At 43.5% G+C, this 27561-nt stretch overlaps 1 protein-coding gene across 2 annotated transcripts in view; it reads right to left on the minus strand.

Annotated features, from left to right (window-relative positions):
- Window positions 1-27561, minus strand: part of LOC132824869 (decorin-like) — a 73368-nt gene that overhangs the window by 29081 nt on the left and 16726 nt on the right. For both annotated transcript variants that reach the window (XM_060839679.1, XM_060839678.1), the window contains one exon: window positions 26388-26597. In XM_060839679.1, coding sequence (XP_060695662.1) covers window positions 26388-26571 — 184 coding nt within the window. In that variant the 5' untranslated portion in view covers window positions 26572-26597. The remainder of the gene's footprint in view (window positions 1-26387; window positions 26598-27561) is intronic.

Consider the following 27561-nt stretch of genomic DNA (forward strand, 5'->3'; position numbering starts at 1 on the left):
AACCAGTGTCCTGGGCAGCCACAAAATGACCTCCCAACTCCTGTACTCATTACTCTGACCAATAAAGGAAAGCATACCAAACACCTCCTTCACAATCCTATCTAGCTGCGGCTTCACTTTTAAGGTCTCTTTGTTCAGCAACACTCCCTAGGACCTTACCATTAAGTGTATTAGTCCTGCTAAGATTTGCTTTCCCAAAATGCAACGCTTTACATTTATATGAATTTAACTCCATCTGCCACTTCTCAGCCCATTGGCCCATCTGATCAAGATCCCAGGTCACCTTCTTCGCTATCCACTACACCTCCAATTTTTGTGTCATCTGCAAACTTACTAACTATACCTCTTATGCTTGCATCCAAATCATTTCTATAAATGACAAAAAGAAGTGGACCCAACACCGATCCTTGTGGCACTCCACTGGTCACAGCCCTCCAAACTGAAAACCAACCCTCCACCACCATCCTCTGTCTTCTACCTTTGAGCCAGTTCTATGTCCAAATGGCAACTTCTCCCTGTATTCCATGAGATCTAACCTTGTTCACCAGTCTTCCAAGGGGAAACCTTGTCGAATACCTTACTGAAGTCCGTATAAATCACGTCCACCGCTCTGCCCTCATCAATCCTCTTTGTTACTTCTTCAAAAAAACTCGATCAAGTTTGTGGGATGTGATTTCCCAAACATTTTCCTCATAAGTCCCAAATGTGCATTAGCAACATAAAGGGATCAACAATGTAAAGAAGCAGGAGAGGGTTTAAACAGGATTGCTGCTGACCAATTATTTTAATGTAAAAGTTGCTCTTACACCAAAATAATGCCATTCAGTTACAGGAAATTCAGAGCCTTGTGTGGAGGAAGGATATTGGTATTTATGCAATAATGTGAACGTGGAGACTAGGCAATGGAATAAATTACAGCCTCAGGCATTCTAATTCTGCAGCTTCAATTTTCTCCTCATCTGATTTCACGATACACATCACTGGAATTGGTTGATTTATTTTAGCTACAGGCACTGCTAACAGTCCCCTGTGACGTGCTGGTGCACAGAGCTGGAAATGAATATTTGTTTGAGTCCTGCCGTGTGGCTGCTCTCACTCTAACACTTTTGCTGAGTATATATTCATTAAAAAATTGTTCATCTGAAGAACCAAATTAGCGTCTCTTCCCAGCCCCCACCTTTCCTTTTCTCTTTGGAACTTAAAACAGGCAAAGCTCATGTCTCAATGCAAATTGTTCCTCTTATGGCAACATGTAATTCACTTAATGTTGTACAGATGCTCTGATAACATAGCCCCAGGATTGGAGGTCGAGTAGATTACTGACAGACACATTTAGTTTAATTGAAGGCACAAAACATTGAATGTACAAAATAAACCTTCCTGCACAGAAATAGGCCTTTGGAACAACTTGGCTGTGGCCAAACAAGCCATTAGGTTCGCAGGCAATTCAGGATGGCATTAAATGTTAGACTTACCAGTGATGACCACATCATAAGAATGAATTAGAAAATAATGTCAGTGCTTATACCTCACATCAAGCTCCTCCCACGTATTTTGCATGTCTTTCTATCTCTTTCATTTTTATGTAATTAATTAACTTCCCTTCAAATGCACACATTTAACACATTAACTACTCCTCGTAGTAGTTAACCACGCTTTGAACAGCAAAGTTTCACCTGAATTCCTCACTGCATTTACATATTACACCATAGAAGCAGGTCATTTGGCCAGCTTTCCCTTAAATGCATCTATATCATTCACTTCATCAATCCTTGTGTCGCGAGTTCCACATTCTCACCACTCTTTGGGTAGAGAAACTTCTTCTGACTTCCCAACTTGATTTATTGTTGACTTAGCTTGTATGATGGCCTCTGGCTATGGTTTTCCCCACATGAGGACGTACTTGCTCAGACTTACAAGCAATGGAAACCACTGTCTTCCCCGAATCTTGGAAGACATCTTCAGAGATGAATAGTCCACAGTTTCATGCAAAACTCCATCATAGTATTATAGATTCAGGGGAAAGACCAGCAACCCCTCCTTTCTCTGGCACTGTCCAATCTGAATGCCAGTGAATGGGTGAGTGGAGGAACAAGTGAATGGTTTCAGTGGGTAAGATAAGTGAATAGGATGGGCAGGTTAAGATGGTAGATGGGTGGGTTGGCAGTTGGGTCAGGAACTAGTCAGGTCTAGTTGTGAAAGGGAAAGGTGGGGGGCATTTGCAGTTTGGACAGTTAGTCAAATTAGGTTGGGGGAGTGGCAGACAGGGATCAGAATGGGTCACAGGAGTCCATTCAGGTATGAAAAGGTGAATGGGATTGGGATGGGTAGGCTTATAAATAGGTCAGGGGCTAGTTCAATTAGGTTGGGGAAGCAGTCAGCTGGTGGGGAGTTGTCGGGTGTAGACGGTATAGGAGTGTACTGTGTTTGTGATAGGTAGCCAAGTTGGGTTGGAGGGGGAATGGCAGATGTTTAGGGTGGTGGTTTGGGACCTCAGCTCTGGATGTTAGGCTAAGGTTTTTCTGTCAAGCATTTCGTGGGTAACAGAAATAACTGAGTCAGAACTGTTGGAAGTCTCAGACTCTAGCACAGGGTCAGAGACCTCTATGGAGGATCTTGGAAATTGCCCATCAGAAAATCAAATTTTCTGGATAATTTTCATGGATTTCAGAGCATTGGGACCTCCAGTGGGGCCCGCTGCACATCATTCGTTGTAAGTATGGTCTTTCACGATCTGGAGGCCAGATATTTGGATGACTCTGTCCTTATCCAGTTTATCAAAACTTTTCATACTCTATTAGGTCAGCTCTTAGTCACCATTTTTCCAAAGTAAAGAAACCCAGCCCAGTCATTCCTTTCCCAATGTGTATATCCACAGCTTTCTGGAATCATTCATGTAAATCTTGCCCACACTTTCCTGCCTCTAATTCTTGCTTATGATATTACTGTCCCCAATAGTGAGGTAGCACAGTGGCTCAGTGGTTAGCACTGCTGCTTCACAGCACCAGGGATCCAGGCTTTATTCCAGGCTTGGGCGACTGTTCAAAGATGTGCAGGTTTAGGAGGATTTGCCATGTTAAATTGCCCATTTGTCCAGGGATGATCTGGTTAGGTGGATTTGCCATGTTAAATTGCCCATATTGTCCAGGGATGATCTGGTTAGGTGAATTTGCCATGTTAAATTGCCCATATTGTCCAGGGATGATCTGGTTAGGTGGATTAGCCATGAGAAATGCAGGGTTACAGTGATAAGGTAGAGGGGTGCATTTCGATGGGATCCTGACTGGAGGGTCAGTGTGGACTCGATGGGTCGAATGGCCTGCTTGCACACTGGAGGGATTCTATGATTGGTAATCAGTTGAAATAATTATGCAACGATTACTCTCTCGAACATTCTGAAATTCAAAACCTTCCCTTTACTCTTACTGCACACTATTGTAAGTAAATACAATCAAACCAATAAAAAAAGGTTTAGCTTAACATTTCAATTCAATTGATAAGTATCTCAAATTTATAGCTACAAGCTTAGTGATCCAGTTTGAGAGAAAAGCCTTTTTAGATTAGACTTCCTGCAGTATGGAAATAGACCCTTCAGCCCAACAAGTCCACACTGACCCTCCGAAGAGTAACCCACCCAGACCCATTCCCCTCCCCTATACTTACCCCTGACTAATGCCCTATCACTATGGGCAATTTAGCATGGCCAATTCACCTAACCTGCAAATCTTTGGATTGTAGGAGGAAACCAGAGCACGCAGAGGAAACCCACGCAGACATGGGGAGATTGTGCAAACTCCACACAGACATTAGCCTGAGGCTGGAATTGAACCTGGGTCCTGGCACTGTGAGGCAGTAGTACCACCCCACTCAACAATCCCCTTCAACAGTTTAAAGATTTCAATCTTCCTTTCCAGAGAATATAACTTCAGATTTTTTTAGATTTAATTATCTCAAATGATCTACAATTGGCAAGAATAGGGGAAGGTGGTGGTGTAATGACATCATCTCTGGCTAGCAGTCCAGAACTCCAAGCTAATGTTCTAGCAACATGGATTCAAATCCTACCATGGTAGGTGTCAGCAATTTAATTCAATAAAGTCCATATTACAGAGGAGGAAGTGCTAAATGTCTTGAATCACATAAAAGTGGATAAATCCCCAGGACCTGATCAGGTGTATCCTAGAAATGGGTGGGAAGGTGGGGAAGTGATTGCTGGGCCTTTTGTTGAGATATTCGTATCATCGATAGTCACAGGTGAGGTGCCGGAAGACTGGAGGCTGGCTAACATGGTGCCATTAGTTAAGAAAGGTGGTAAGGACAAGCCAGGGAACTATAGAACAGTGAGCCTGATGTCGGTGGTGGGCAAGTTGTTGGAGGGAATCCTGAGGGACAGGATGTACATGTATTTGAAAAAGCAAGAACTGATTTGGGATAGTCAACGTGGCTTTGTGCGTGGGAAATCATGTCTCACAAACTTGGTTGAGTTTTTTGAATATGTAGCAAAGAGGATTGATGAGGGCAGAGCGGTAGACGTGATCTATCTGGACTTAAATAAGGCGTCCGACAAGGTTCCCCATAGGAGGCTGATTAGCAAGGTTAGATCTCATGGAATACAGGGACAACTAGCCATTTGTATACAGAACTGACTGAAAGGTAGAAGACAGAGAGTGGTGGTGGAGATTGCTTTTCAGCTTGGAGGCCTGTGACCAGTGGAGTGCCACAAGGATCGATGCTGGATCCACTACTTTTTGTCATTTATATAAATGATTTGGATATGAGCATAAGAGGTATAGTTAGTAAGTTTGTAGATGACACCAAAATTGGAGGCGTGGTGGACAGCGAAGAAGGTGACCTCAGATTACAACAGGATCTTGATCAGATGGACCAACAGGCTGAGAAGCGGCAGATGGAGTTTAATTCAGATAAATGAGAGGTGCCACATTTTGGGAAAGCAAATCTTAGCAGACTTATACACTTAATGATAAGGTCCTAGGGAGTGTTGCTGAACAAAGAGACCTTGGAATGCAGGTTCCTATCTCCTTGAACGTGGAGTCGCAGATACATAGGATAGTGAAGAAGGCGTATGGTATTGGTCAGAGTATTGAGTACAGGAGTTGGGAAGTCATGTTGCAGGACATTGGTTAGGCCACTGTTGGAATATTGCATGCAATTCTGGTCTCCTTCCTATTGGAAGGATGTTGTGAAACTTGAACAGGTTTAGAAAAGATTTACAAGGATGTTGCCAGGGTTGGAGGATTTGAGCTAGAGGTTTGCAAAATTATGAGGGGCATGGATAGGATAAATAGACAAAGTATTTTCCCTGGGGTCAGGGACTCCAGAATTAGAGGGAATAGGTTTTGGGTGAGAGGGAAAAGATATAAAAGAGACCTAAGGGGCAACCTTTTCACTCAGAAGGTGGTACATATATGGAATGAGCTGCCAGTGGAAGTAGTGGAGGCTACATTTAAAAGGCATTTGGATGGGTATATGAATCGGAATGATTTGGAGGGATATAGGCTGGGTGCTGACAGGTGGGACTGGCATCCGGTCAGCATGGACGAATTGGACTGAAGAGTCCGTTTCTGTGCTGTACATCTCTCTGACTTTATGATTTCAAGTCTGGAATTAAAAGCTAGCCAAATAATAACCAATGTTAAATTTTGTAAAAATCCATCTAATGCCCTGTTGAGAAGAAAATCTGCTTCACTTACCAGGTCTAGCCTACATGTGACATGTAACTCTTAACTGTCTTCTGAAATGACCCGAGTAAGCCATCCAATGTCAAGGGCAATTTGTGGTGGGTGAAAAAGTGCTGGACTTGCCAGTAATGGGCAGATCCCATGAAATAGTACAACAGAATTGGGTGGATACCTGCTGACATATTCACACGTTATGATTGAGCAAACCATTCAATTCTGACATAATAGAGATTCCTGTTTGTTAATTATTTACCGGTGATTGATTTTGAATGAGTTCTATTTCAATAAAAGACCAAACATATTTAATCAAAAAGGAGCTGGACAGTCACAACTTTGGTCTCTGCACATCCTTCATTCCATTTTCAATCCAGAGACAGCAGTTTGTCGGTTAAGAAAAAGCTAAAGGGGAAAAGGCCAGCACACATCAATGACATTATTGGTTGACACAAACTGAAGCTACCTCACATTTCCCCATCAGTACAGGGGTCATATTCTGACCCACACTACTCTCAATCAAATCAAAGAGAAGGTTTTGAATTTCGGAATGTTTGAGAAATGTTTGAGAATGTTTGAGCGGCACGGTGGCACAGTGGTTAGCACTGCTGCCTCGCAGCGCCAGAGACCCGGGTTCAATTCCTGACTCAGGCGACTGACTGCGTGGAGTTTGCACATTCTCCCTGTGTCTGCGTGGGTTTCCTCTGGGTGCTCCAGTTTCCTCCCACAGTCCAAAGATGTGCAGGTTAGGTGAATTGGCCAAGTTAAATTGCCTGTAGTGTTGGGTAAATGTAGGGGAATGGGTGGGCTGCGCTTCGGCGGGACGGTGTGGACTTGTTGGGCCGAAGGGCCTGTTTCCACACTGTAAGTAATCTAATAAACTAATCTAAACGTTGCACAATTATTCCCACTCGTTAGCCAGCTGGGGATAGGAACAGTGATTGCTGATCCTCACACCTTCAATTCTGACTCTCTATTGACCCTGTATTTCCTTTAGTCTAAACTGGTTCTGTGCTTTCAGCTGTCAGAACCCTACACTCTGGATTTTCCTCCACACAGCTCTCTGACCTCCTATCTCTCTTTCCTCCTTTTGAGATGCTCATTAAAACTTACCTCTTTGAAAAAGCCTCTTGTCATCCAGAATCATGGAACTTTGCAGTGCCGAAGGACACCATTTGACAATCATGTCTGTACTGGCTCCTGAAAGAGTTACCTAGCTAGGCCCATTCTCCGGCTCCATCTCCAATAGGCCTCTCAATTCATCATTTTTAATTATATATCCAGCTCTCTTTTGTAACCTCCTTTGGAATCCACATCCACCACTCTCCCAGGCAGCACATTCCAAATCCCAAACTGTCTCTCAGTAAAGAAGTTTCTCCTTCTAACTCCCAGCTCTCTTGCTGACAATCTTGAAATTGTGATCTCTAGTTATCAACATACCAGCAAGTGAAAACAGAATATCCTACTTTACTCTTTCAAATTTTTTCATAGTTTTAAACACCTCAGTAAGGCCACTTCTTTACTTTTCTCTATTTCTAGCTCCCATTTCTCTAGTCTTTCCTTATATCTAAAATCCCTCACTCCTGATATCATTCTTGTAATCTTCCTTGATGTCATTCTAGAACTTTAACATCCTTCCTTAAATAAGGTGCCCTGAATTGAACACAATACTCCAAATGATTTGTAGAGGTAAAGCATCACTTCCTTACTTTTATACTGTTTGCCTCTATTTATAAACCCATGGATCCTACAGGACTTCTTAAGAATTGCTTCAATTTGCCTGGCTACTTTCAGAGAATTATGCACATGAATCCTCCGGGTCTTTCTGCTCCTGCATTTCCATCAAAGGGCCTATATTGACTCTTTGTGTTTCTTTTCCCAAAATGCATTACCTTACATTCTTCTGCATTGAAATTCATCTGTTGGGTGTCTGTTCCTTCGGCCAACTTGACAATGTCCCTCTGAAGTTGCTAACTATCATCCTCACAATACACTATTCTCTGTAGCTTAATATCATTTGCAAATTTAGAGATTTTGCAGTCAACACCCACCTCCAAATTGCTCATATAAATCAGAAAAGGCAAGAACCCCAATACTGATCTCTGGGGAATGCTGCTTTCAACTCATCTCCAATCTGAGAAAATTCCAGCTATGCCTACCCTCACTTTCCTACCTTTTTACCCAATTTATAATCCATGCTGCCAAGGACCCATCAATCCCAAACATTTCTAATTTGTTAACCAACTTGCTATATGGCACTATATCAAATGCTTTCTGAAAGCTCAAATATACAGCACTATCCTCAACCACTGCCTGTGTCACCTCATCAAATTTATCAGGCATGATCTGGCTTTGACAAAGCCACGTTGATTGTCTAGTATTAACTTATTTTTCTCTAAGTGTATGTTTGTTTTATCCCATATTGTGGCCTCCATCAGTTTTTCCCACTATTAATATCAAGCTAGCAGGTCTGGAGTTTTAAGTTTTCTGAGTTATCTTTTGCCCCTGTTTCAAACAACAGTATCACATTTGCAATCCTCCAGGCTCCCAGGACAAATCCTGTGTTCGGAGAGGCCTGGAAAACTTCTGTCAACTGCTCTGCAATTTGCCCCTTTACATCTCTCACCAATCGAGGGTGCATCCCATCTGGGCCTGTGCGACTTCTCTACTTGGACTGCTACCTGTTTTTTTAACACCTCTTCTTTATCTATCACTATACTGCCCAGTTGCTCAATACCCACGTTTTCAACAAGGCCTGTCACAGTAAGTTGACATGATGTTTAATGCCTAGTGTTGCTTGATCTTATGAGCGTTCTTGGGTTACTTCACTTAAGGCACTATGTAAATACCAGGAGCAAGAACAGTTGCTGTTTAGAATGGAGAAAGAAAAAACTATATTTTTTTTCCATACAATGGCTACTGCACGCTATTCAAATTTGTTAATGATTTTAAAATAACATAGAAAGAAATCTTCATTAAATTCAGTGATACTTTAGATTAGATTAGATTACTTACAGTGTGGAAACAGGCCCTTTGGCCCAACAAGTCCACACTAACCCGCCGAAGCGCATCCCACCCATTCCTCTACATTTACCCCTTTACCTAACACTACGGGCAATTTAGCATGGCCAATTCACCTGACCCGCACATCTTTGGACTGTGGGAGGAAACCGGAGCACCCGGAGGAAACCCACGCGACACGGGCAAACTCCACACAGTCAGTCGCCTGAGTCGGGAACTGAACCCAGGTCTCTGGCGCTGTGAGGCAGCAGTGCTAACCACTGTGCCACCGTGCTGCCCATCTACGGGAAACACCTCAAATTGAGCTCAGCCCACAATGCACGAACCTCGACTCTGAAGACAGACACATAGCAGCCCAAAAAAACCTTTTTTCTTTATTCTTTTGAGAGATGTGGGCATCACTGGCAAGCCCTTCATTTTTTGCTCATCCTAAATTGACCTTGAAGTAGAATGGCTTATTCAGGCCATTTCGGAAGGCAGTTACGAATCAACCAAATTGCTGTGGGTGTCACATGTGGGCCAGACCAGGTAAGGATTGCAGATTTCTCCCCAAAAGGACATTGAAGTTAGAAACCTTCCACTGTGGAACCAGGCCATTCAGCCCATACCAACCCTCCAAAGACCATCCCTCCCCAGATCCACTCTTTACCCTATCCCACACGGCATTCCCCATGGCCAATCCACCTAACTTTCACATCCTGGACACTATGGGCAATTTAGCATGGCCAATCCACATAACCTGCACATTTTTGGACTGTGGGAAGAAACCAGAGCACCCCGAGGGAACCTGTGCAGACACTGGGAGAATATACCATCTCCACACAGATAGTTGCCGGCGACTGGAATTGAATCCAGGTCCCTGCTGCTGTAAGGCAGCAGAGCTAACCACTGAGCCACTGCGTCACCCATCAGGGAACCAGCTGTTGTTTTTACAACGATTGGTAACAGTCGTCATGATCACTGTTACTGAGGCGAGCTTTACTTTCCAAATTTATTCATTGGATTCAAATGAATAAATGCTACTGTGGGATTTGAACCGCAGTCTGAAGAATATTTGTCTGGGCCTCTGAATTACTAGTCCAGTAGCATGCTACCATCTTCCACTAATCCTCAGCCCGTACGACATCTTTAGCAAAGGTGATAACTATTTAAAAAGGAGTTTTCAGGAGAAAGAGCAGAGAAAGGGGATTCAATTTAATAGTTCCAGTCTGGATGTGAGTTGAAAATAACAATGGATCCCAACCCAACTGGTGAAGTGTGAAACTGCTGAACCCCTTTCCTTAATGGCTGCTGTATTTACAGAATGCAACATTCCATACCTATACCTCCTGTGAGCAGCAGCCCCTCTGTATACAATTTTGAAAACCCATTAGATGCAATTAAAAATTTGATGAAACAAATCAGTGAATACCCTTAATGCAGCAATGCCTCAAATATCAAATCTTTAAAAAGAAACTTATACTTTAAAATCAAAATGTTGTTTTGGAAGGGAGATGATGCATTCCAGCATTGTATTTAAATGTATCTAAATTTCACACTGCCATAATGGGATGTAAAACCAGAGCTTTTTTTGGGATTTTTTGCTTCTGGATTACTAGTTTAGCAACATTATCGCTATTTTTGGATTACTAGTCTAGTGCCAGCACCATTAATTCTGGATTACTGGTGTAGTTACAGGTCTAGCGGCATTACACCTCTTCTGAGTTACTAATCTAGCAACAAGACCACTGCACTGCATCTCCCAGTTGCTGCATTTTAGTAAAGCAACTGCTCGTTATTTTGGAACTGTTTTGTCAAACTGTCCTACAGGCAGATAATGGGAATCTGTGGGACTCCTCTGCGTATCTGATGGTTCAAAATAACACAAGTTAAAGTCTATCAAGAAGGAGTGCTTTGCAAACAAAATGCATAATCATTAATTTTTTTTTTAAAAAAGCAACAGGTACAAATTGCTTTTTGTTTTTACCATGGCTTTGGGTTGACAAGAGTATTAGAAGTGACTAAGAATCCTGTGATTTGTACGTGAATATTTAAAGCTGTATTGTTGATTTAATCACTCTTGCAATTCCTCCCTGGATGGAAATACATGTGCTCACAGGCTCCAGAATTGCTTGAGCACTGTCCTATATCAGGAGTTAGCATTGAGAGATATACATCAAAACAGACATATCCAAATGTGTGGGGGAAGGGAATGTAAGACTTACATTAACCAAACCCAGCAAAAGATCTGGATTTAAGTTAAATGGATCAGTCGCTCAGTTCATTTAGACTGGAGCCTGGAGCCACAGTCTGGCTTTCAGCAATTAAAACTGTCGGTTTCAGTGGAGATGGATCTGGCAGTTTAAAAGCTGCCCTGTAGGCAGCTTCCACATGGGGTCAGGGGAATATCTGTCTGATGTGCCTGTATGATATCCAACTAACCATAACATTCGGGCTAAAAGCTAGATAGAAAGGGGATGGAGAGTCAGAGTTTTAAAACTGAAAGCTTGTCTTTAAATCGAGTTGAGATGCCACCACTCCATCCCATCTCTGAGGCTGATATTACTAAATCAGTAATAATTTTGAAGTGAATGGGCAACCTGGTTCATACAGTCATGAAGTGCCCACCAAATAATAACGGACCTCAAAGCTCAGCCAGATCTACTTGAAGAGGACAAGGCTATGCTGCCAATAGCTTCAGGTCGAATTCAGCAATGGGCTCTAATATTAACTGCGTACAATCACAAGCTGGAAAACCACCCGGGGAGGCCAAATAGCAAATGTGGATGCATTGAGCTGCCTCCCGCTGACAGATACACCACTGATAGTACCACCACTGGAAGAATCCATGATTGCTTTAAATTTCCTGGACACACTTCCAGTCACAGCTGACAATATGAGACTTTGGACAGAGAAAGATCCAGTCCATTATGTCTTTGCCAGCTCTTTGTAAAAACAGTTAGGTCCGATGTTCCCTGCTTTACTTGTCAAATTAACTACTGCTTGTCTCTGCTTTATAGCAGAGGTTTATCGGAGTGATACCTGGAATGTGTGGATTGTCTTACTGGAAATGGTTGGACAGACTGGGCTTGTTTCCACTGGAGTTTAGAAATATGAGAAGTAATTTGATTAAAGCGTATAAGATCCTGATTGGTTTTGACAAAATGGACACAGAAAAGATGCTTTCTGTTGTAGGTCATTCGAGCGTCAGAGTGCCTGGTTCTAAAATTAGGAGTCACCCTTTCAGAACTGAAATGAGGGGAATATTTTTGCTGAAGGGTTGTGCGACTGGAATTCATTGCCTCAGAAGGCAGTAAAGACGGAGCCACTGAATATTTTTAAGGCAGAGATGGATAGATTTTTACTTAGTGACTGATTAAAGGTACTCCTAGCTAGATGGAAATCTAGGCTGAAAATGTGTTGCTGGAAAAGTGCAGCAGGTCAGGCAGCATCCAAGGAACAGGAGATTCTACGTTTCGGGCATAAGCCCTTCTTCAGGAATCTAGATGGAAATCTAGAATTGGAAACACAACAGATCAGCCATGATCTTATTGAAAGCTGCAGCAGGTTTGAACAGCCGAATGGCCTATCTTTGCTCCTATTTTGTATGTTTGCAATATAGGTTACACTTCAAGAGTACTTAAAAGAATATTTTAAAGTTCTTTAAGATTTGCCAAGATCAGGAAAGGTACTAAATAAACATTACATCCCCAAAGTTCTGGGTGCATATGCTATTGGGCGTACCTCTCCATTGGGCCACCTATGATCTAATATTACTCCATGGCTGAATGTGGGAGCATCACATGTTAACACCAGATCTCACTTGGAATCATAGTGGGACTCCTTTGCTGTCTTGAGTCTGCATACTGGCAGCAGCTACAATGGCATTCCAGACCGGATCCTAAAGAAAATATTTCCTTTTCAAGTATTCATTCAACCTCTTGATTGAAACCCTTCAAACCCAGAAGTTATTAGTGAATCTGTTTCTACTGCTCTTTCAGGCAACGCACTGCAAATCACATCAATGTGCTGCATAAAATAATTCTCATCATCCTCCTGTAGTGATTATAATGAGGTCAGCCAGATGGATCTCATAGAATATGAGTTTTCTGATTGGCGATGTTAATCTGGTCCAATCAGGAAGTCCAGGCTGAGAGATAAGAACTGGAGTGTCAGAGGTTCTGTTCACTCTGAGAGCTGGCTCTGAGGGAGCTGGATCAGTGTCAAGGACTCTCTGTGTTTAAATAAAGGGTGTCTTGGTGACAGGATACCGACCTCTGTGGAGTTCTTTCAGTGGTGATGAGAGTGGGATTAATGATGTAACCATGCAAAAGGGCCTACTATCTGAAACCCAACTGGACTTCAAATAGGCGTTACAACTGGCTTTATCATTTGAAAATGTGGCATATGGAGCATATGAGTTGCAGGGTATTCCAATGGAAATCAACACGCTCGCTTGAGTAAAGACAATGGCAGAGCCTCACTCAGGACACATCCTGAACAGAGGGACTCTAGGTCAGCCTACAGCAAAACCTCAAAAGAATGCCAAGTCTGGGCCAAACGGATAAAATTTTCTTTAGGATCCGGTCTGGAATGCCATTGTAGCTGCTGCCAGTATGCAGACTCAAGACAGCAAAGGAGTCCCACTATGATTCCAAGTGAGATCTGGTGTTAACATGTGATGCTCCCCCATTCAGCCACAGAGTAGTATTAGATCATAGGTGGCCCAATGGAGAGGTACGCCCAATAGTATATGCACCCAGAACTTTAGCTAATACAGAATGGAATATGTATGCAGATAAATATACCCAGATAGAGAAGGAAGCTTTCGCACTCATATTTGGAGTCAGAAAGTTCCACTAATTCTTTTACAGACATAAATTTGTAATGATAAAGAAACACAAACCCCTGCTGGGTCTACTTAAAGAAGACAAGGAAGTGCCTCCGTTCTGAGGAAGGCCACTGGATCTGAACTGTTAACTCTGATTTCTCTTTACAGATGCTGCCAGACCTACTGAGCTTTTCCAGCAGCTTCTGTTTTCGTTTTTGACTGCAGTTCTTCCAGTTTTTATTTACCAGCAGAGAATTTGAGTATTTCCTACACAGAAGTAGAAATTTCCTACACAGAGTCATAGAACCTGTAAGGAACCTATTGTCCTTACTTAGTCTGTCTTATATGTGACCAACAAAGATTCCTTATGAAGGGCTTCTACCCAAAACGTCAATTTTCCTGCTGCTCGGATGTTGCCTGACCTGCTGTGCTTTTTGGCAGAGTGGTAAATGTGATCTATATGGACTTCAGTAAGGCGTTCGATAAGGTTCCCCATGGGAGACTGGTCAGCAAGGATAGATCTCACGGAATACAGGGAAAGCTAGCCATTTGGATACAGAACTGGCTCAAAGGTAGAAGACAGAGGGTGGTGGTGGAGGGTTGTTTTTCAGACTGGAGGCCTGTGACCTGTGGAGTGCCACAAGGATCGGTGATGGGTCCTCTACTTTTCATCATTTATGTAAATGATTTGGATGTGAGCACAAGAGGTACATTTAGTAAGTTTGCAGATGACACCAAAATTGGAGGTGTAGTGGACAGCAAAGAAGGTGACCTCAGATTAAAACAGGATCTTGACCAGATGGGCCAATGGGCTGAGAAGTAGCAGATGGAGTTTAATTTAGATAAATGCAAGGTGTGGCACTTTGGGAAAGCAATTCTTAACAGGACTTATACACTTAATGGTAAGGTCCTACAGAGTGTTGCTGAACAAAGAGACCTTGGAGTGCAGGTTCATAGCTCCTTGAAAGTGGTGTCGCAGGTAGATAGGATAGTGAAGAAGGCGTTTGGTATGCTTTCTTTTATTGGTCAGAGTATTGAGTACAGGAGATGGGAGGTCATGTAGCGGCTGTACAGGACATTGGTTAGGCCACTTTTGGAATATTGTGTGCAATTCTGGTGTCCTTCCGATCAGAAAAATGTTGTGAAACTTGAAAGAGTTCAGAAAGGATTTACAAGAATCTTTCCAAGGTTGGAGGATTTGAGCTATAGGGAGAGGCTGAACAGACTAAGGCTGTTTTACCTGGAGCGTCAAAGGCTGAGGGATGACCTTACAGAGGTTTACAAAATTATGAGGGGTATGGATAGGATAAATAGACAGTCTTTTCCCTGGGGTCGGGGAATCCAGAACTAGAGGACATAGGTTTAGGGTGAGAGGGAAAGATATAAAAGAGACCTGAGGGGCAACTTTTTCACACAGAGGGTGGTACATGTATGGAATTAGCTGCCAGAGGAAGTGGGAAGCTAGTACAATTGCAACATTTAAGAGGCATTTGGATGGGTATATGAATAGGAAGGGTTTGGAGGGATATGGGCCGGGTGCTAGCAGATGGGACTAGATTGGGTTGGGATATCTGGTTGGCATGGAGGGGTTGGGACCGAAGGGTCTGTTTCCGTGCTGTACATCTCTATGACTCTACTCTAATCTTGACTCTAATCTCCAGAATTTGCAGTAACCACTTTCGCCACAATAGTATGGTTGACTCTTAACTGCCCTCTGGGCCATTCAAGATAGGCAAGAAATGCTGTCCTACCCTTGGTCCACACCCAACACCTGCCCATACTTCATGGCACCTTCCCATGCAATCGCAGAAGGTGTAACACCTGCCCATTTACTTCCTTACTCCTCACTAGCCAAGGCCTCAGACACATCTTCCAGATAAAGCAGCAATTTTCTGACACTTCATTCAATCCAGTTCACTGTATTCACTGCCCACAATGTAGCCTGATGTACAATGGGGAGACAAAACGCAGACTGGGCGATCACTTTTTGGAACACCTACATTTTGTCCTATTGCTTGCCAGTTTAACACATTTCTGTCTTGGCTTGCTGCAGTGATCCAGCAATGTTCAGTGCTAGTTAGAATAACAGCAGCTCATTTTTCATTTGGCAATCCTGTTGCCTTTGGAACTCAGTATTGAGTTTAATAATTTTAGGGCCTGAGTACTTTCTCCCATGTCCTTTTCAAAATCCCAACACTTCAGTCCTTGTCATTACATGAGCTGCTACCACAAACTACGCATTGTCAGCTACTAATTGTTCCCATTAGCAGCTATTCAATCCCCCAGGCTAACTTTTATCCATTCCATGGTCTATCCAACTGTTGTTCTCTCTCTCTGGGCTTCATCTCCACCTATTGCTCACTACACCCCCCCTCCCCACACGCCATCTTCAGCATACATACCAAACATCTCCTCATGACATTCAGTTCTGAAAAAGAGTCACTGGACTCAAAATGTTAACTCTGCTTTCTTTCCACAGATGCTGCCGGACGTGTTGAGTTTTCCCAGCAATTTCTGTTTATGTTTCTCATTTCTAGCATCCACTGTTCTTTACTTTTTTGTTTTTAGGTTATTGTATCAGAAACACTCTTTGTAAAGGAATTATTTCTGCCCTCCATCTCTCATACAGTCATTGAGTCATAGAGTTAAACAGCACAGAAATAGACCCTTTGGCCCAACTTATCAATGCTGACCAGGTTTCCTAAGCTGAACTAGTCCCATTCACTCCATCGTGGAGAAAGTGAGGACTGCAGGTGCTGGAGATCAGAGCTGAAAATGTGTTGCTGGAAAAGTGCAGCAGGTCAGGCAGCATCCAAGGAGCAGGAGAATTGACATTTCAGGCATGAGCCCTTCTTTAGGAAAGCAGGATTCTCCTGCTCCTTGGATGCTGCCTGACCTGCTGCCCTTTTCCAGTAACACATTTTCAGCTCTGATCTCCAGCATCTGCAGTCCTCACTTTCTCCTTTAAGAAAATGCCTGAGTTACGGAAATACTTTGTTTTCCAAGCTCAAAGTATGTAAATCCTATGGGATCAATGAACTACTGATTAGACAACCCAACAGTGCTCTGCATTAACTTTAACAGTGAGTCATAATTGGACCATGTGTGAAGCATGTGTTGTACCCGATCCCATCAATTTCCCAATGTGTGGCTGAGCCCAAAGTTTTATTGTTTGTAGGCATTGGGTTACATGACAAACCTCCTAAACTGCCAATGAGTAGCACTGTTTGGGCAGACATTGTGCCCAATACCATCCCAAAAAGATACTTCAACTTTCTCAATAGCAACCTTAAGCTCTGGGGTCAATTTTGTGTGCGCCTGCTTGGAAGGACAATGACCCTCAGTGGATTAAGACACCTATTTCACCCATTTCTTTCTCCGAATTCTTTTATTCTTTCATGGCTGTGAGTGTTGCAAGCTGGGCCAATGTTTACTACTTTTCCTTACGTGCCCTTGAGAAGGTAGTGGTGCTTTGTCTCTTGAATATTGTAGACCATGTGGTATACTCGTAGCACATGGGGCTATTTGGATGGCAATCCCAGGGCTTTGACCAAATGGTAGTCATGGGGCAATGTCTATGGCCTGGTCATCCAAAGGCCCAGGTTAAACCTCCAATCATCATAACTGCTGGAATTAAAAATAACGAGGGGTATAGATAGAGTTAATGGTAGGTGTGTTTTCCATAGGCTTTCTAGACTAGAGAGTGCAATTTTAAGGTGAGAGGAGAGAGATAAGGTGGGGGAAAGATCTTTATAAAAGAGGGTGGTTCACATGTGGAATGAACTTCCTGAGGAAATGGTGGATATGGGTACAATTACAACATTTAAAAGACATTTGGATAACTACACGAATAGGAAAGGTTGTAGGGATGTGGGCCAGGAACAGGCAGGTGGGACTAGTTTAGTTTAGGACTATGTTCGGCGTGGACTGGTTGGACTGAAGGGTCTGTTTCCATGTTGTATAACCCTATGACTTGATGAGCATTGAAGAATAAATATGGAATTAAAAGCTAGAGTAAATAATGGTGACAATGAAACAACCAGACCTTTGTTTTAAAAAAAAACTTTCAGTACTCATATCTTTTTGAGAAGGAAATCCTCCATCCTTACCTGGTCTGTTTATGTGTGACTCCAAATCCACTGTAATGCAGTTGGCTTTAATTAAACAGTAGCTGAGCAAACCTCTCAGCTGTGTCAAGCCACTACCTACCTGCCCAGAATGTGGGAGAAGCAATGACAAAGGTGTCCGCTGTTTCAGCTGAAGACATGTTCAAAAAAATGAGATGATAGCTGCTCTGTTCTGGTGGTGAAAGCATTTTGGAAAATTTCAATTCAGTTCTTAGTGGATGCAAGTCCCACATCGCAAGAGAACTGTTCCTAATTTCTGTTAGCAATTGACAATCTGAAGAGGAGGTTGCTCTCAGGAACTGGAAAAAGTTTACAGTGGTCTGATCCTGGAGAGTGTCCTCTGAGCTTGTGTCTGAGACACATTGCTTGTCAGGATGGAGAAAGCTATACTCTCCATCTGGCTGTACTTCTCGAAATGTGCTTGATGTTTTCATTGGGTTACTTAACTTCAATGAGGAAAGTTATTTTTCCACTTAGTCACATCCTTCACAGCAACAAGCTCAAGAAAATATCACATCACCGTCTTGGAAAGAACTTACTCGGAAAGTGGAAAGATGCAGGAATGAGGGCCCTTTGTCCAAGAGTTCTGGTGAATGCATTCTCACCAAAATGATGTGCCAAAAGAACATCAGAAAGCAATGAAATGAGTGCTGGGAGGCAAACAAGTTTCCTGCACATCTGATATTTTAGCCTGAATGAAGTAATGGAACGGGAGCAGCAAGACTCCACATGAATTAATTCTGAAGCCATTTGCCAGATTAATTGTTGTCATCAATTTCCACACTCCAGCTTTCAGGCTCACTTTTGAAGGAGAGACTAGTAATTTGTACTCAAGAACCAAACTAGCGTAAATCTGTACTTTGATCAGGCGACTCTGTGTGGAGTTTGCACATTCTCCCCGTGTCTGCGTGGGTTTCCTCCGGGTGCTCCGGTTTCCTCCCACAATCCAAAAATGTGCAGGTTAGGTGAATTGGCCATGCTAAATTGTCCATAGTGTTAGGTGAAGGGGTAAATGTAGGAATATGGGTCTGGGTGGTATACGCTTCAGCGGGTCACTGTGGACTTGTTGGGCTAAAGGGCCTGTTTCCATACCGTAAGTAATCTAATCTAATTCTGATCAATATGCCTACATGTACTTGGCTGTCAAATCCTTGTCATATCCTTTGGATGTTTGCAGCATTAGGATCTGGTACATCTGATACATGGAGGATGGGAGAAGGATTTGAATGGGATTGGTGAGTTGGAGAAAGAACAGGGACAACACAATCAGGAGTTCAGAGGGAAACAAGGCCTGAGATTTATTGAACATATTCTTATTTAAAATGGATCTTTTGGCTAACTGGGAACAAACTTGGAGCCAGTGGATGGGAATGGGAGCTGCACATGGAGTGGACCATTGTACGAATGAGCCAGGTGCTTAGGAAAAGCAAGGGAATGGTGATATGGGGGGAAAAGTTGTGATAGGAAAGATCCAAGGATTTCTTCCAGGACCTGGACAAGGAAAGGATAAAAAGAATTTAATTTAGCTTACTTAATTTAACAGTTCTGAAGAAGAATCATTGGACCCGAAATGTTAACTCTGCTTTCTCTCCTCAGATGCTGCCAGACCTGCTAGCAATTTCTGTTTGTGTTCATTCAGCCTCATCTGGTTACCCTGTCACTTTCAACCAGCATGGTCCAGAACATTTGATACAACACTGTTCCAATGCCAGGTCAGCAACTTGAAACCTGAAGTCTATTTCTCTCTCCATAGCTGCTGACAGACCTGCTGAATATTACAAGCCTTTTCTGTTTTTCTATTGATGAAAGTGGGCCTCACTACTCCTCCACACCTTCCCCTCCAGGCCATCCCTGCACCCCTCCATATGTACACGCCATTCACCCCAACCCCAAGGTGCCCTGTGCCCTCGACCCCCGCTCAAAACCTTCTCCACCCTCCAAGCGCTGTCTTCTGTCCATCTCAACCCCTCCATGCAACCTCCCCAGCTCAGTCTCTCCCCAACTCACTCATCCATCCCACCAAATCCACTGTGCTCTCTCTGACCCTCTATACATCCCCACCTCACCTTAACTGCCCCCAAGTTGGTGCTCTCAGACTCTGAATTTAACTCTCACATTCTCTGTTCTAGATAGGTGAGGGACAAAGCTACAATATCTCCATAACACAGTCATGGGAAGTACAGTTTGGCAGCTGATAAGCCAAGTGGCCTTATTCTGTGCTGCACACTTCCTTCATCCTGCATTCCAGCAGTGACTGTACATCATTGTCTGTGAAACACTTTGGGACTCCTCAGAAACATGGTGTACGTAAATCCAAATTTCATTCGTTCCTCTGAATGAACTCTTCGCGATAAATCACCTTGTTCAAATTTCAGGCCATCTATCTTTTTCAGAAAACTGACAATCACAATTTCATAATTGTGGACTAATTTTTTTTTGTCCTTGCATGGACTCGATCTGTAGGCCAGAAATAAAACAAAGCATGGCACTATACATTGAGAGCCTTGAATTCCTTAAAAACCACATTGTTCAAAGAGAAAAGAAGATATTCAAGGAATGTTCTCAGTTACTGGGATGTACTCAGTGCTGATGAGGCTTGAGAGTGTTAGGAAGGGTTTTGTTCTGTCGAGATTATTTTCACAGCTGTGAAGTTGGGCTCTAAAGCTGCAGCTGAGTTGACGTAGGGAAGTAGTCAATGTATACTGCCACGTCTTTCACCCCTTGAGCCTCACTTGGTGTGAGGATGATGCTGCCAGTGCCATAAACACTGCCATCACAATTAATTTTTAAGTTGCTTTATCAGGGTGGCACGGTGGCTCAGTGGTTAGCACTACTGCCTCACAGTGTCAGAGACCCGGGTACAATTTCAGCCTCGGGCGATTATCTGTGTGGAGTTTGCACGCTCTCCCCGTATCTGCGTAGGTTTCCTCTGGGTGCTCCAGTTTCCTCCCACAATCCAAAGATGTGCGAGTTAGGGTGAATTAGTCAAGCTAAACTGGTCATACATAGTGCAAGGTGCATTAGTCAGGGGTAAATATAGAGGAGGGGAATGGGTCAGGGTGCATTACTCTTCAGAGGGTCAGTGTGGACTTGTTGGGCCAAATTGCCTGTTTCCGTACTGTAGGGAATCTAATCTAAAGTAATTATTATGTACTTGGACCAAGCAGGTACCATTTATGCTGAACAATCACAGTGGTATGTGTGGTATAGGAGGATCCCATCCAAACCTTCCCTCACTCCCTGCTACATAAAGGGCCAGCTATCCAAATTACAAGAATGATTCCTGTACTTCAGAGGAGAGATTATACAAATTAGGCCTGTTGTTCCTTCTAGAATTTAGAAGATTTAAGCAGTGATCTGATTGAACTGTTCATAATAGTAACAGGAAAAGACCAGGTAAACAAGGCCTCTTGTGACACAGTGGTAGTGCCTCTGAGCCAGGAGGCCCTGGGTCAAGTCCTATCTGGTCCGCAGGTGTGTAATTGCAACTCTGAGTAGGCTGATGAGAATTATCAAAATAAAGATAAACTATTTCCACTGGCTGGTGACTCTAGAGCTAGGGGTCTAAAAATTAGGACCAGACCATTCAGGAGAGCTGTTAGGAAGCACTTTTACACACAAAGGGTGGTAGATGTTTGTACCAATGGCAGTGGATGTTAGATGCTAAATCGGAGATAGATACATTTTTGGTAAACAAAGGTCTTAACGGATATGGGCCAAATGCAGATATATGGAGTTAGGCCATGGTTCCGCCATACTCACTGGATGGCAGGACAGGCTCAGTCGTGGCCTATTACATAGAACATAGAACAATACAGTGCAGAACAGGCCCTTCGTCCTTCGATGTTACGCTGACCTGTGAACTACTCTAAGTCCATCACCCTACATTATCCTATCATCATCCATATGCTTATCCAAGGACTATTTAAATGCCCCTAGTGTGGCTGAGTTAACTACATTGGCAGGCAGAGCATTCCACACCCTTACCACTCTCTGAGTCAAAAACCTGCCTCTGACACCTGTCTTCAATATCTCCCTTCAATTTGCAGCTACGCCCCCTCATACAAGCAGATGTCATAATCCTCAGAAAAAGACTCTCACCGTCCACTCTAATCCTCTGATCATCTTGTATGTCTCTATTAAATCCCCTCTTAGCCTTCTTCTCTCCGATGAGAACAGATTCAAGTCCCTCAGCCTTTCTTCATAAGACCCTTGCTCCAGACGCTATGTTCCTTTATTCAAATAGTAGCTAGGATGCCTTGCTGATCTGGAGAAACTTGCAAGACTGCTGCAGCTTCCTGTTGTCCATCCACAAAGGAGTCAGTCAGACAATTCTACACACGGTTAAAGGGGAGCTGAGGTTCCTGAGCCACTGGGTCCATAGAACCTAATGAAGCAGGTGCCACAGAGGTCTGCAAAGAATGAGGGGTGCGGAAGAGGAGGATTTTCAGAGAACACTTCTAACTTCACAACAGCATCCAGGAGCATGACACAGGTTCAACTGGGAGGTGGTTACAGGATTTAGCCTCATCATTCAACCTAACATTGGATTTCACCCTGCATGAAAATGTTGCTGCCAGGGCTCATAAGGCCACGGTCACCATCAATATTTGAAGCTACTTTATCATTCCAGGTTACAGTACATCCATCATCACTGTATCTGAGAGCTGCTGCAGGCTCCTGAATGCGGAGAGGTGAATCTCTCTGTTTACTCCAAATAGGGAGGAGGAGGAGGATGACTGGACACGTGGCTCTCCCAGACCAGGATGCCAATGGCATCTTGAACGAAGGGTCCTGAAGAAGGGTGGTACTTGAAATGTCGACTCTCCTGCTCCTCGGATGCTACCTGACTTGCTGTACTTTTTCTAGTACCACGCTTTCTCAACTCTGACTCTCCACCCAATGATTGCCCACCGGGGGTATGAAGAGAAAGCGAGAGTGGGATACTGATATTGCATGATCACCTATAATCATATTGAATGGCAGAGCAGGTTTGAAGGGCTGAATGGCCTCCTCTTGCTCCTTTTTTTTATCTTGGATTAAAACTATCAGGCATGACAGAGCCACTTCAGATTCCACAAAGTGGCAATCCCATCCTGATGATCTGATGGAGAACTGATCACTTGGCTGCTTTGAGACCCTCTTTGAGCCACACTATCTGTAGCCAGACTGACAGCAGTCTAAAGCCACACATCACCAAGTGTGAACTTCATGAATCCTGCCTGAGCACGACCTACAGTAATGGGACATCAGCTGGCTTCAGCTGAAAAGATGGAGGCAGCTGAGGAGTTGGCCACAGTCTTTTGTTCCTCCCTGGATAAATAACACTTGCTTTTCATCCACAATGTGATGTTTGGCGGAGCACATAAGGAATGCAACTATGGGCTTAGGACGCAAAGCAATGGCATCTAAGTAGCTGTCCAAGCTTAAAGATAGCACTAAAGAGCTCCCAGTTCAAAGTGACCGAATAATAGATTTGTTACAGCACATCAGGAGGCCACTCAATTCATCATGTTCGTGCCAGCTCTATGCAAAAACAACTCAGCTACTCCTCCCCCGCCTTTGCCCCAGAGCCCTGCACATTTTTTCCATTTGTTTAATTATCCAGTTTCCTTTTAGAGGGGCTGATTGAATCTACCTCTGACACATTCTCCGTCTATACATTACAAATCCTCGCCACTTGCTGCTCAGAAATGTATTTTTTTTTCATGTCATCTTTGTTTCATTCACCATTAATTTTAAATTGGTGTCTTATGGTAACTCTTGATCTGTAAGGAGTTCTGTAAGGAGAACACCACCAGCTTTTCCAAACTTTCCATAGAACTGACGTTTCTCATCTCTGGAGCCATTCTTAGAAAACCTTTCAGTGTCTTTTCTCCAAGTCCTTCATTAAGTATGATGGTCAGAATTGAATGAAGTACTCCAGCCGATGCTGAATTCATCATTTATGAAGGCTCACTCGAACTTACTGCTATTCTGTTCTGTGCTCTCTAGATTAAAAGCCCAGGATCTCATTAGTTTTATGAACCACTTTCTCAACCTGTCCTGCCACCTTCAACAACTTGTGCACATGTACCCAGCTGGTTCATCTGCTTTGTGGAGAAAGTGAGGACTGCAGATGCTGCAGATCAGAGTCGAGAGTGTGGTGCTGGAAGAGCACAGCAGCTCAGTCAGGCAGCATCCGAGGAGCAGGAAAATCTATGTTTCGCGCAAGAGCTCTGAAGGGCTCTTGCCTAAATCGTCCATTCTCCTGCTCCACAGATGTTGCCTCATCTACTCCTGTGCCTCCTTTAGAATTCTACACTTCATATTATACTGCTCCCCCTTGTTTCTTCCCCCAAAATGATCACATCACACTCCTCTAAAATAAATTTCATCTGTATACTTTTTTCATGAGCCATTCAATGTCCTTCTGAAGTCTATCTCTGGTCTCCTCACAGTCCAAAATGCTTCCTAGTTTTGTCTCATCTGTAAATCTTGAAATTCTAAGAACGGCACTGAGACAAATCAGGGCAACACTGATCGCTGAGAGCACACTTCAACAGAATAAGACAAACTATTCACTATCACTCTCTCTGTCCTGTCTCTCAGCCAAATTCATTGAGATGCTGCCCCAGCTGTCCCTGTATATTCCACTGGCTAGAGATTTGCTGACAGGCCAATGTGTACACCCCAATGGAAAAGAGAAAGGGAAAAGAGAAATCTGGAATTACAGTCATTAAGCCAGATTTACAATTCACTGTTATATAATAACAAGAACATTCCAGGTGTTAACAGGAAATAGTGTTAAAACAACTCCTAATTTCCCCTCTGTTTCTTCTGCTTATGATCTTAAAGTGATATCCCCTGGTTATGAACCCTCAAGTAAATAATACAAATCATGTTCCTATGGGATCCATAATTGCAAATAGGAGCAGGAGTGAGCCATTGAACCCCTCCACCTGCTCTGCCATTCAATAAGATCATGGCTGACCCACTTGTGTTTCAAATTCCTCATTTCTATCTATCCCAATCATTGTTTACTCTTTTGCCTAACAAGGACCTTATCTATCATGATCTTAAAACTATTTAAGGATCCCATCTCCAGCACCTTCTTAGGGAGAGAGTCCCAAAGTCACAAACCCCTCAGAGAAAAGCATCTCTTTATCTCTGTCCTGAAAGGGTGATCCCCTAATTTTAAAACCTGACCCCGATGCCCTGGGACAGCCACAAGAGGAAACAACCTTTCCACATTCGCCTTGACAAGGCTGTTGAAGATCAGAATAAACAAAGATGTGCAGGTTAGGTAGAGTGGCCATGGGAAATGCAGGGTTATAGGGATGGGGTCTGGGCGGGAAACTTTTTGGAGGGTCAGTGTGGACTCAATGCACCCCTGGCATTTTATGATTCTATGAAACCGAGGGAAATCAAATAAGGACACCTGTGCTGAACCCGAGACTCCCAACCTGAAGAAATCTCTGATGCCTGACCAGGACACTGACTCACTGATAGCCCACCTCTGTTGGATGACACCCATCAGAATGGATGCTGCAGCATCCTAATGTAATAGAACAGCAATAAGTGTACTGAGTATAGCGAACTCCAGCACCCAATCCAGCTCCCCGTCTACACTGTACCAATCCGCTTGTTAAAAGACCTGGACATTTTGCTACTATGTGCTGACAGGCCAAGGAAGGGTGTTCGCCCTCAACTTGTCTGTGTTTTATCATCTCTGCTTTCAGTGCTTCCCCAGGGCAGTGAAGTTCAGGGCATGACCACTCACTGCAAAAGAGAAACATTTGCTGCTCCCTTCCCCCCTGCACCACCCCCACCCCTCAACCTGTCACACATCTCTTGCCTGAAATTTTCAATCTGTTCCCAACAAGCATACAGTGAAACAGAGGGGAGGGAATATCTATTCTCCACCTTTAAACTGCAGTAAGGCTAATAGGCTCAGTTCAGGGCTCACTTTGAAGAATAGAAGCTGGACAGGCAGAACTCGATGAGAGAGTATTCCAGCAATAGCAGGGGTCATTAGATTGACAGTGGTTATGGAACCCATTGGAATAGTTTCTGCTAATTCATTCTATCAGAACCATTCATCATTCCAAACAAGCGCAGGCTGCAACACGAAAAGGCAATCAATCATCACAAGGAACTTGTCAGGAGCGTTAACAAGAAAAGCCGTGTTTAAGGAGCAATCGGGACAAATGATTGAAATCCTCGCCCAATAAGTAGGTTTTGCAGAAAGGATACAAGAGCCGGAGAGGTTGCGAAGGCATTTCACAGCTTAGGGCCAAAACATCTGCAGGAGAAAGTGAGGATTGCAGATGCTGGAGATCAGAGTCGTGAGTGTGGTGCTGGAAAAGTACAGCAGTCAGGGCAGCATTCAAAGGGCAGGAGAATCGACGTTTCGGGCATAAGCCCTTACATCAGGAATTTCCTGATGAAGGGCTTATGCCTGAAACATCGATTCTCCTGCTCCTCGGATGCTGCCTGACCTGCTGTACTTTTCCAGCAGCACACTCTCCATCCCAAGCAACTGAAGTTTCAGTCACCAATGGTGGAGCAATTAAAGATCACAAAGCCAAAATAAGAGGCGTGAAGCAATCCTGGAGGAGTAGAGGAAGTTATCATAGAGACATGGAAATAGGGATGAGAATTTGATATGGTTTTTTTCAACATAAAGACACATATTGTTCCTACAGACAATGCCCAGTCCCACAAGTGAAGCAGTTTGAGATGACAATAGCTTACCTAGGTCAGAACACTGCACCACTCGGAGGTGGCACTGGCACCCAAATGGGCACATAGGCATTTCATTATCAGGGAATAAACCGGATCCTTCATCCTCCAGCATAAAGTCAAGGAACTGTGTCTGATGAAATGGCTTAGCCCAGGAGGCTGCTATCAGGAATGCCAGCAAGATGAACACGCGCATGGCTGCACAAGTAGCACAGTGACAACCTAGGAGGAAACAAGAGGACACATTGGTTACAGCATATAGGATTCAATAGAATTCCCAGCACACAGCAGGCCATTCAGCCCAACTAGTCCATGCTGCTATTTACGGTTCACACAAGCCTGGTGTCTATGCTCCATGCAAGTCTCCTCCAACCTACATTATCTAACCCCATCAACATGTCCTTCTCTTCCTATCTCTCTCATGTATTTGATTAACTGTCTCTTTGATGCGTGCTTCTACATTATATCCTATTGCCCTGGGAACTTACATGAGTCAAAGCTTTGCCATCCATCAATGGAGACACTTCCCTCCCCAATTCTGATGTAGAGGTGTTGGACTGGGGTGGACAAAGTCAGAAGTCACACGACACCGGGTTATAGTCTGACAGGTTTATTTGAAATCACAAGCTTTCAGAGCGCTGCCCCTTCATCAGTCCACCTCAGGTCACTCAAATTATTCTACAAATGAAGTAATCATGAAGGGGTGGTCCAGTCTGTTTCCAGCAAACTCCCACAAATCATAAGATAATAAAGTTGATACTTTTTGAAGGATAACTTTGGAGCTAAGAGAAGCGAGAAGGGGACATGAAAAGTCTTTAGCTGGTAGGATTAGGGAAAACCCAAAGGCTTTCTATAGGTATGTCAAGAATAAAAGGATGACTAGGGTAGGTATCGGTCCAGTCAAGGATAGTAGTGGGAAGTTGTGTGTGGAGGCGGAGGAGATTGGAGAGACATTAAATCAGTACTTTTCCTCAGTATTCACTCAGGAACAGGACACTGTTGCTGATGTGAATATGGAATCACAAATAATTAGAATGGATGCCCTGGAAATATGCAGGGAAGAGGTTTTGGGAATATTGGAAAGGATGAATATAGATAAGTCTCCTGGGCCTGATGGCATTTACCCCAGGATCCTATGGGAAGCTAGGGAGGAGATAGCAGAGCCATTGGCCTGGATTTTTATGTC

The sequence above is a fragment of the Hemiscyllium ocellatum genome, chromosome 19 (genome assembly GCF_020745735.1).
Source record: "Hemiscyllium ocellatum isolate sHemOce1 chromosome 19, sHemOce1.pat.X.cur, whole genome shotgun sequence".
NCBI lineage: Eukaryota > Metazoa > Chordata > Chondrichthyes > Orectolobiformes > Hemiscylliidae > Hemiscyllium > Hemiscyllium ocellatum.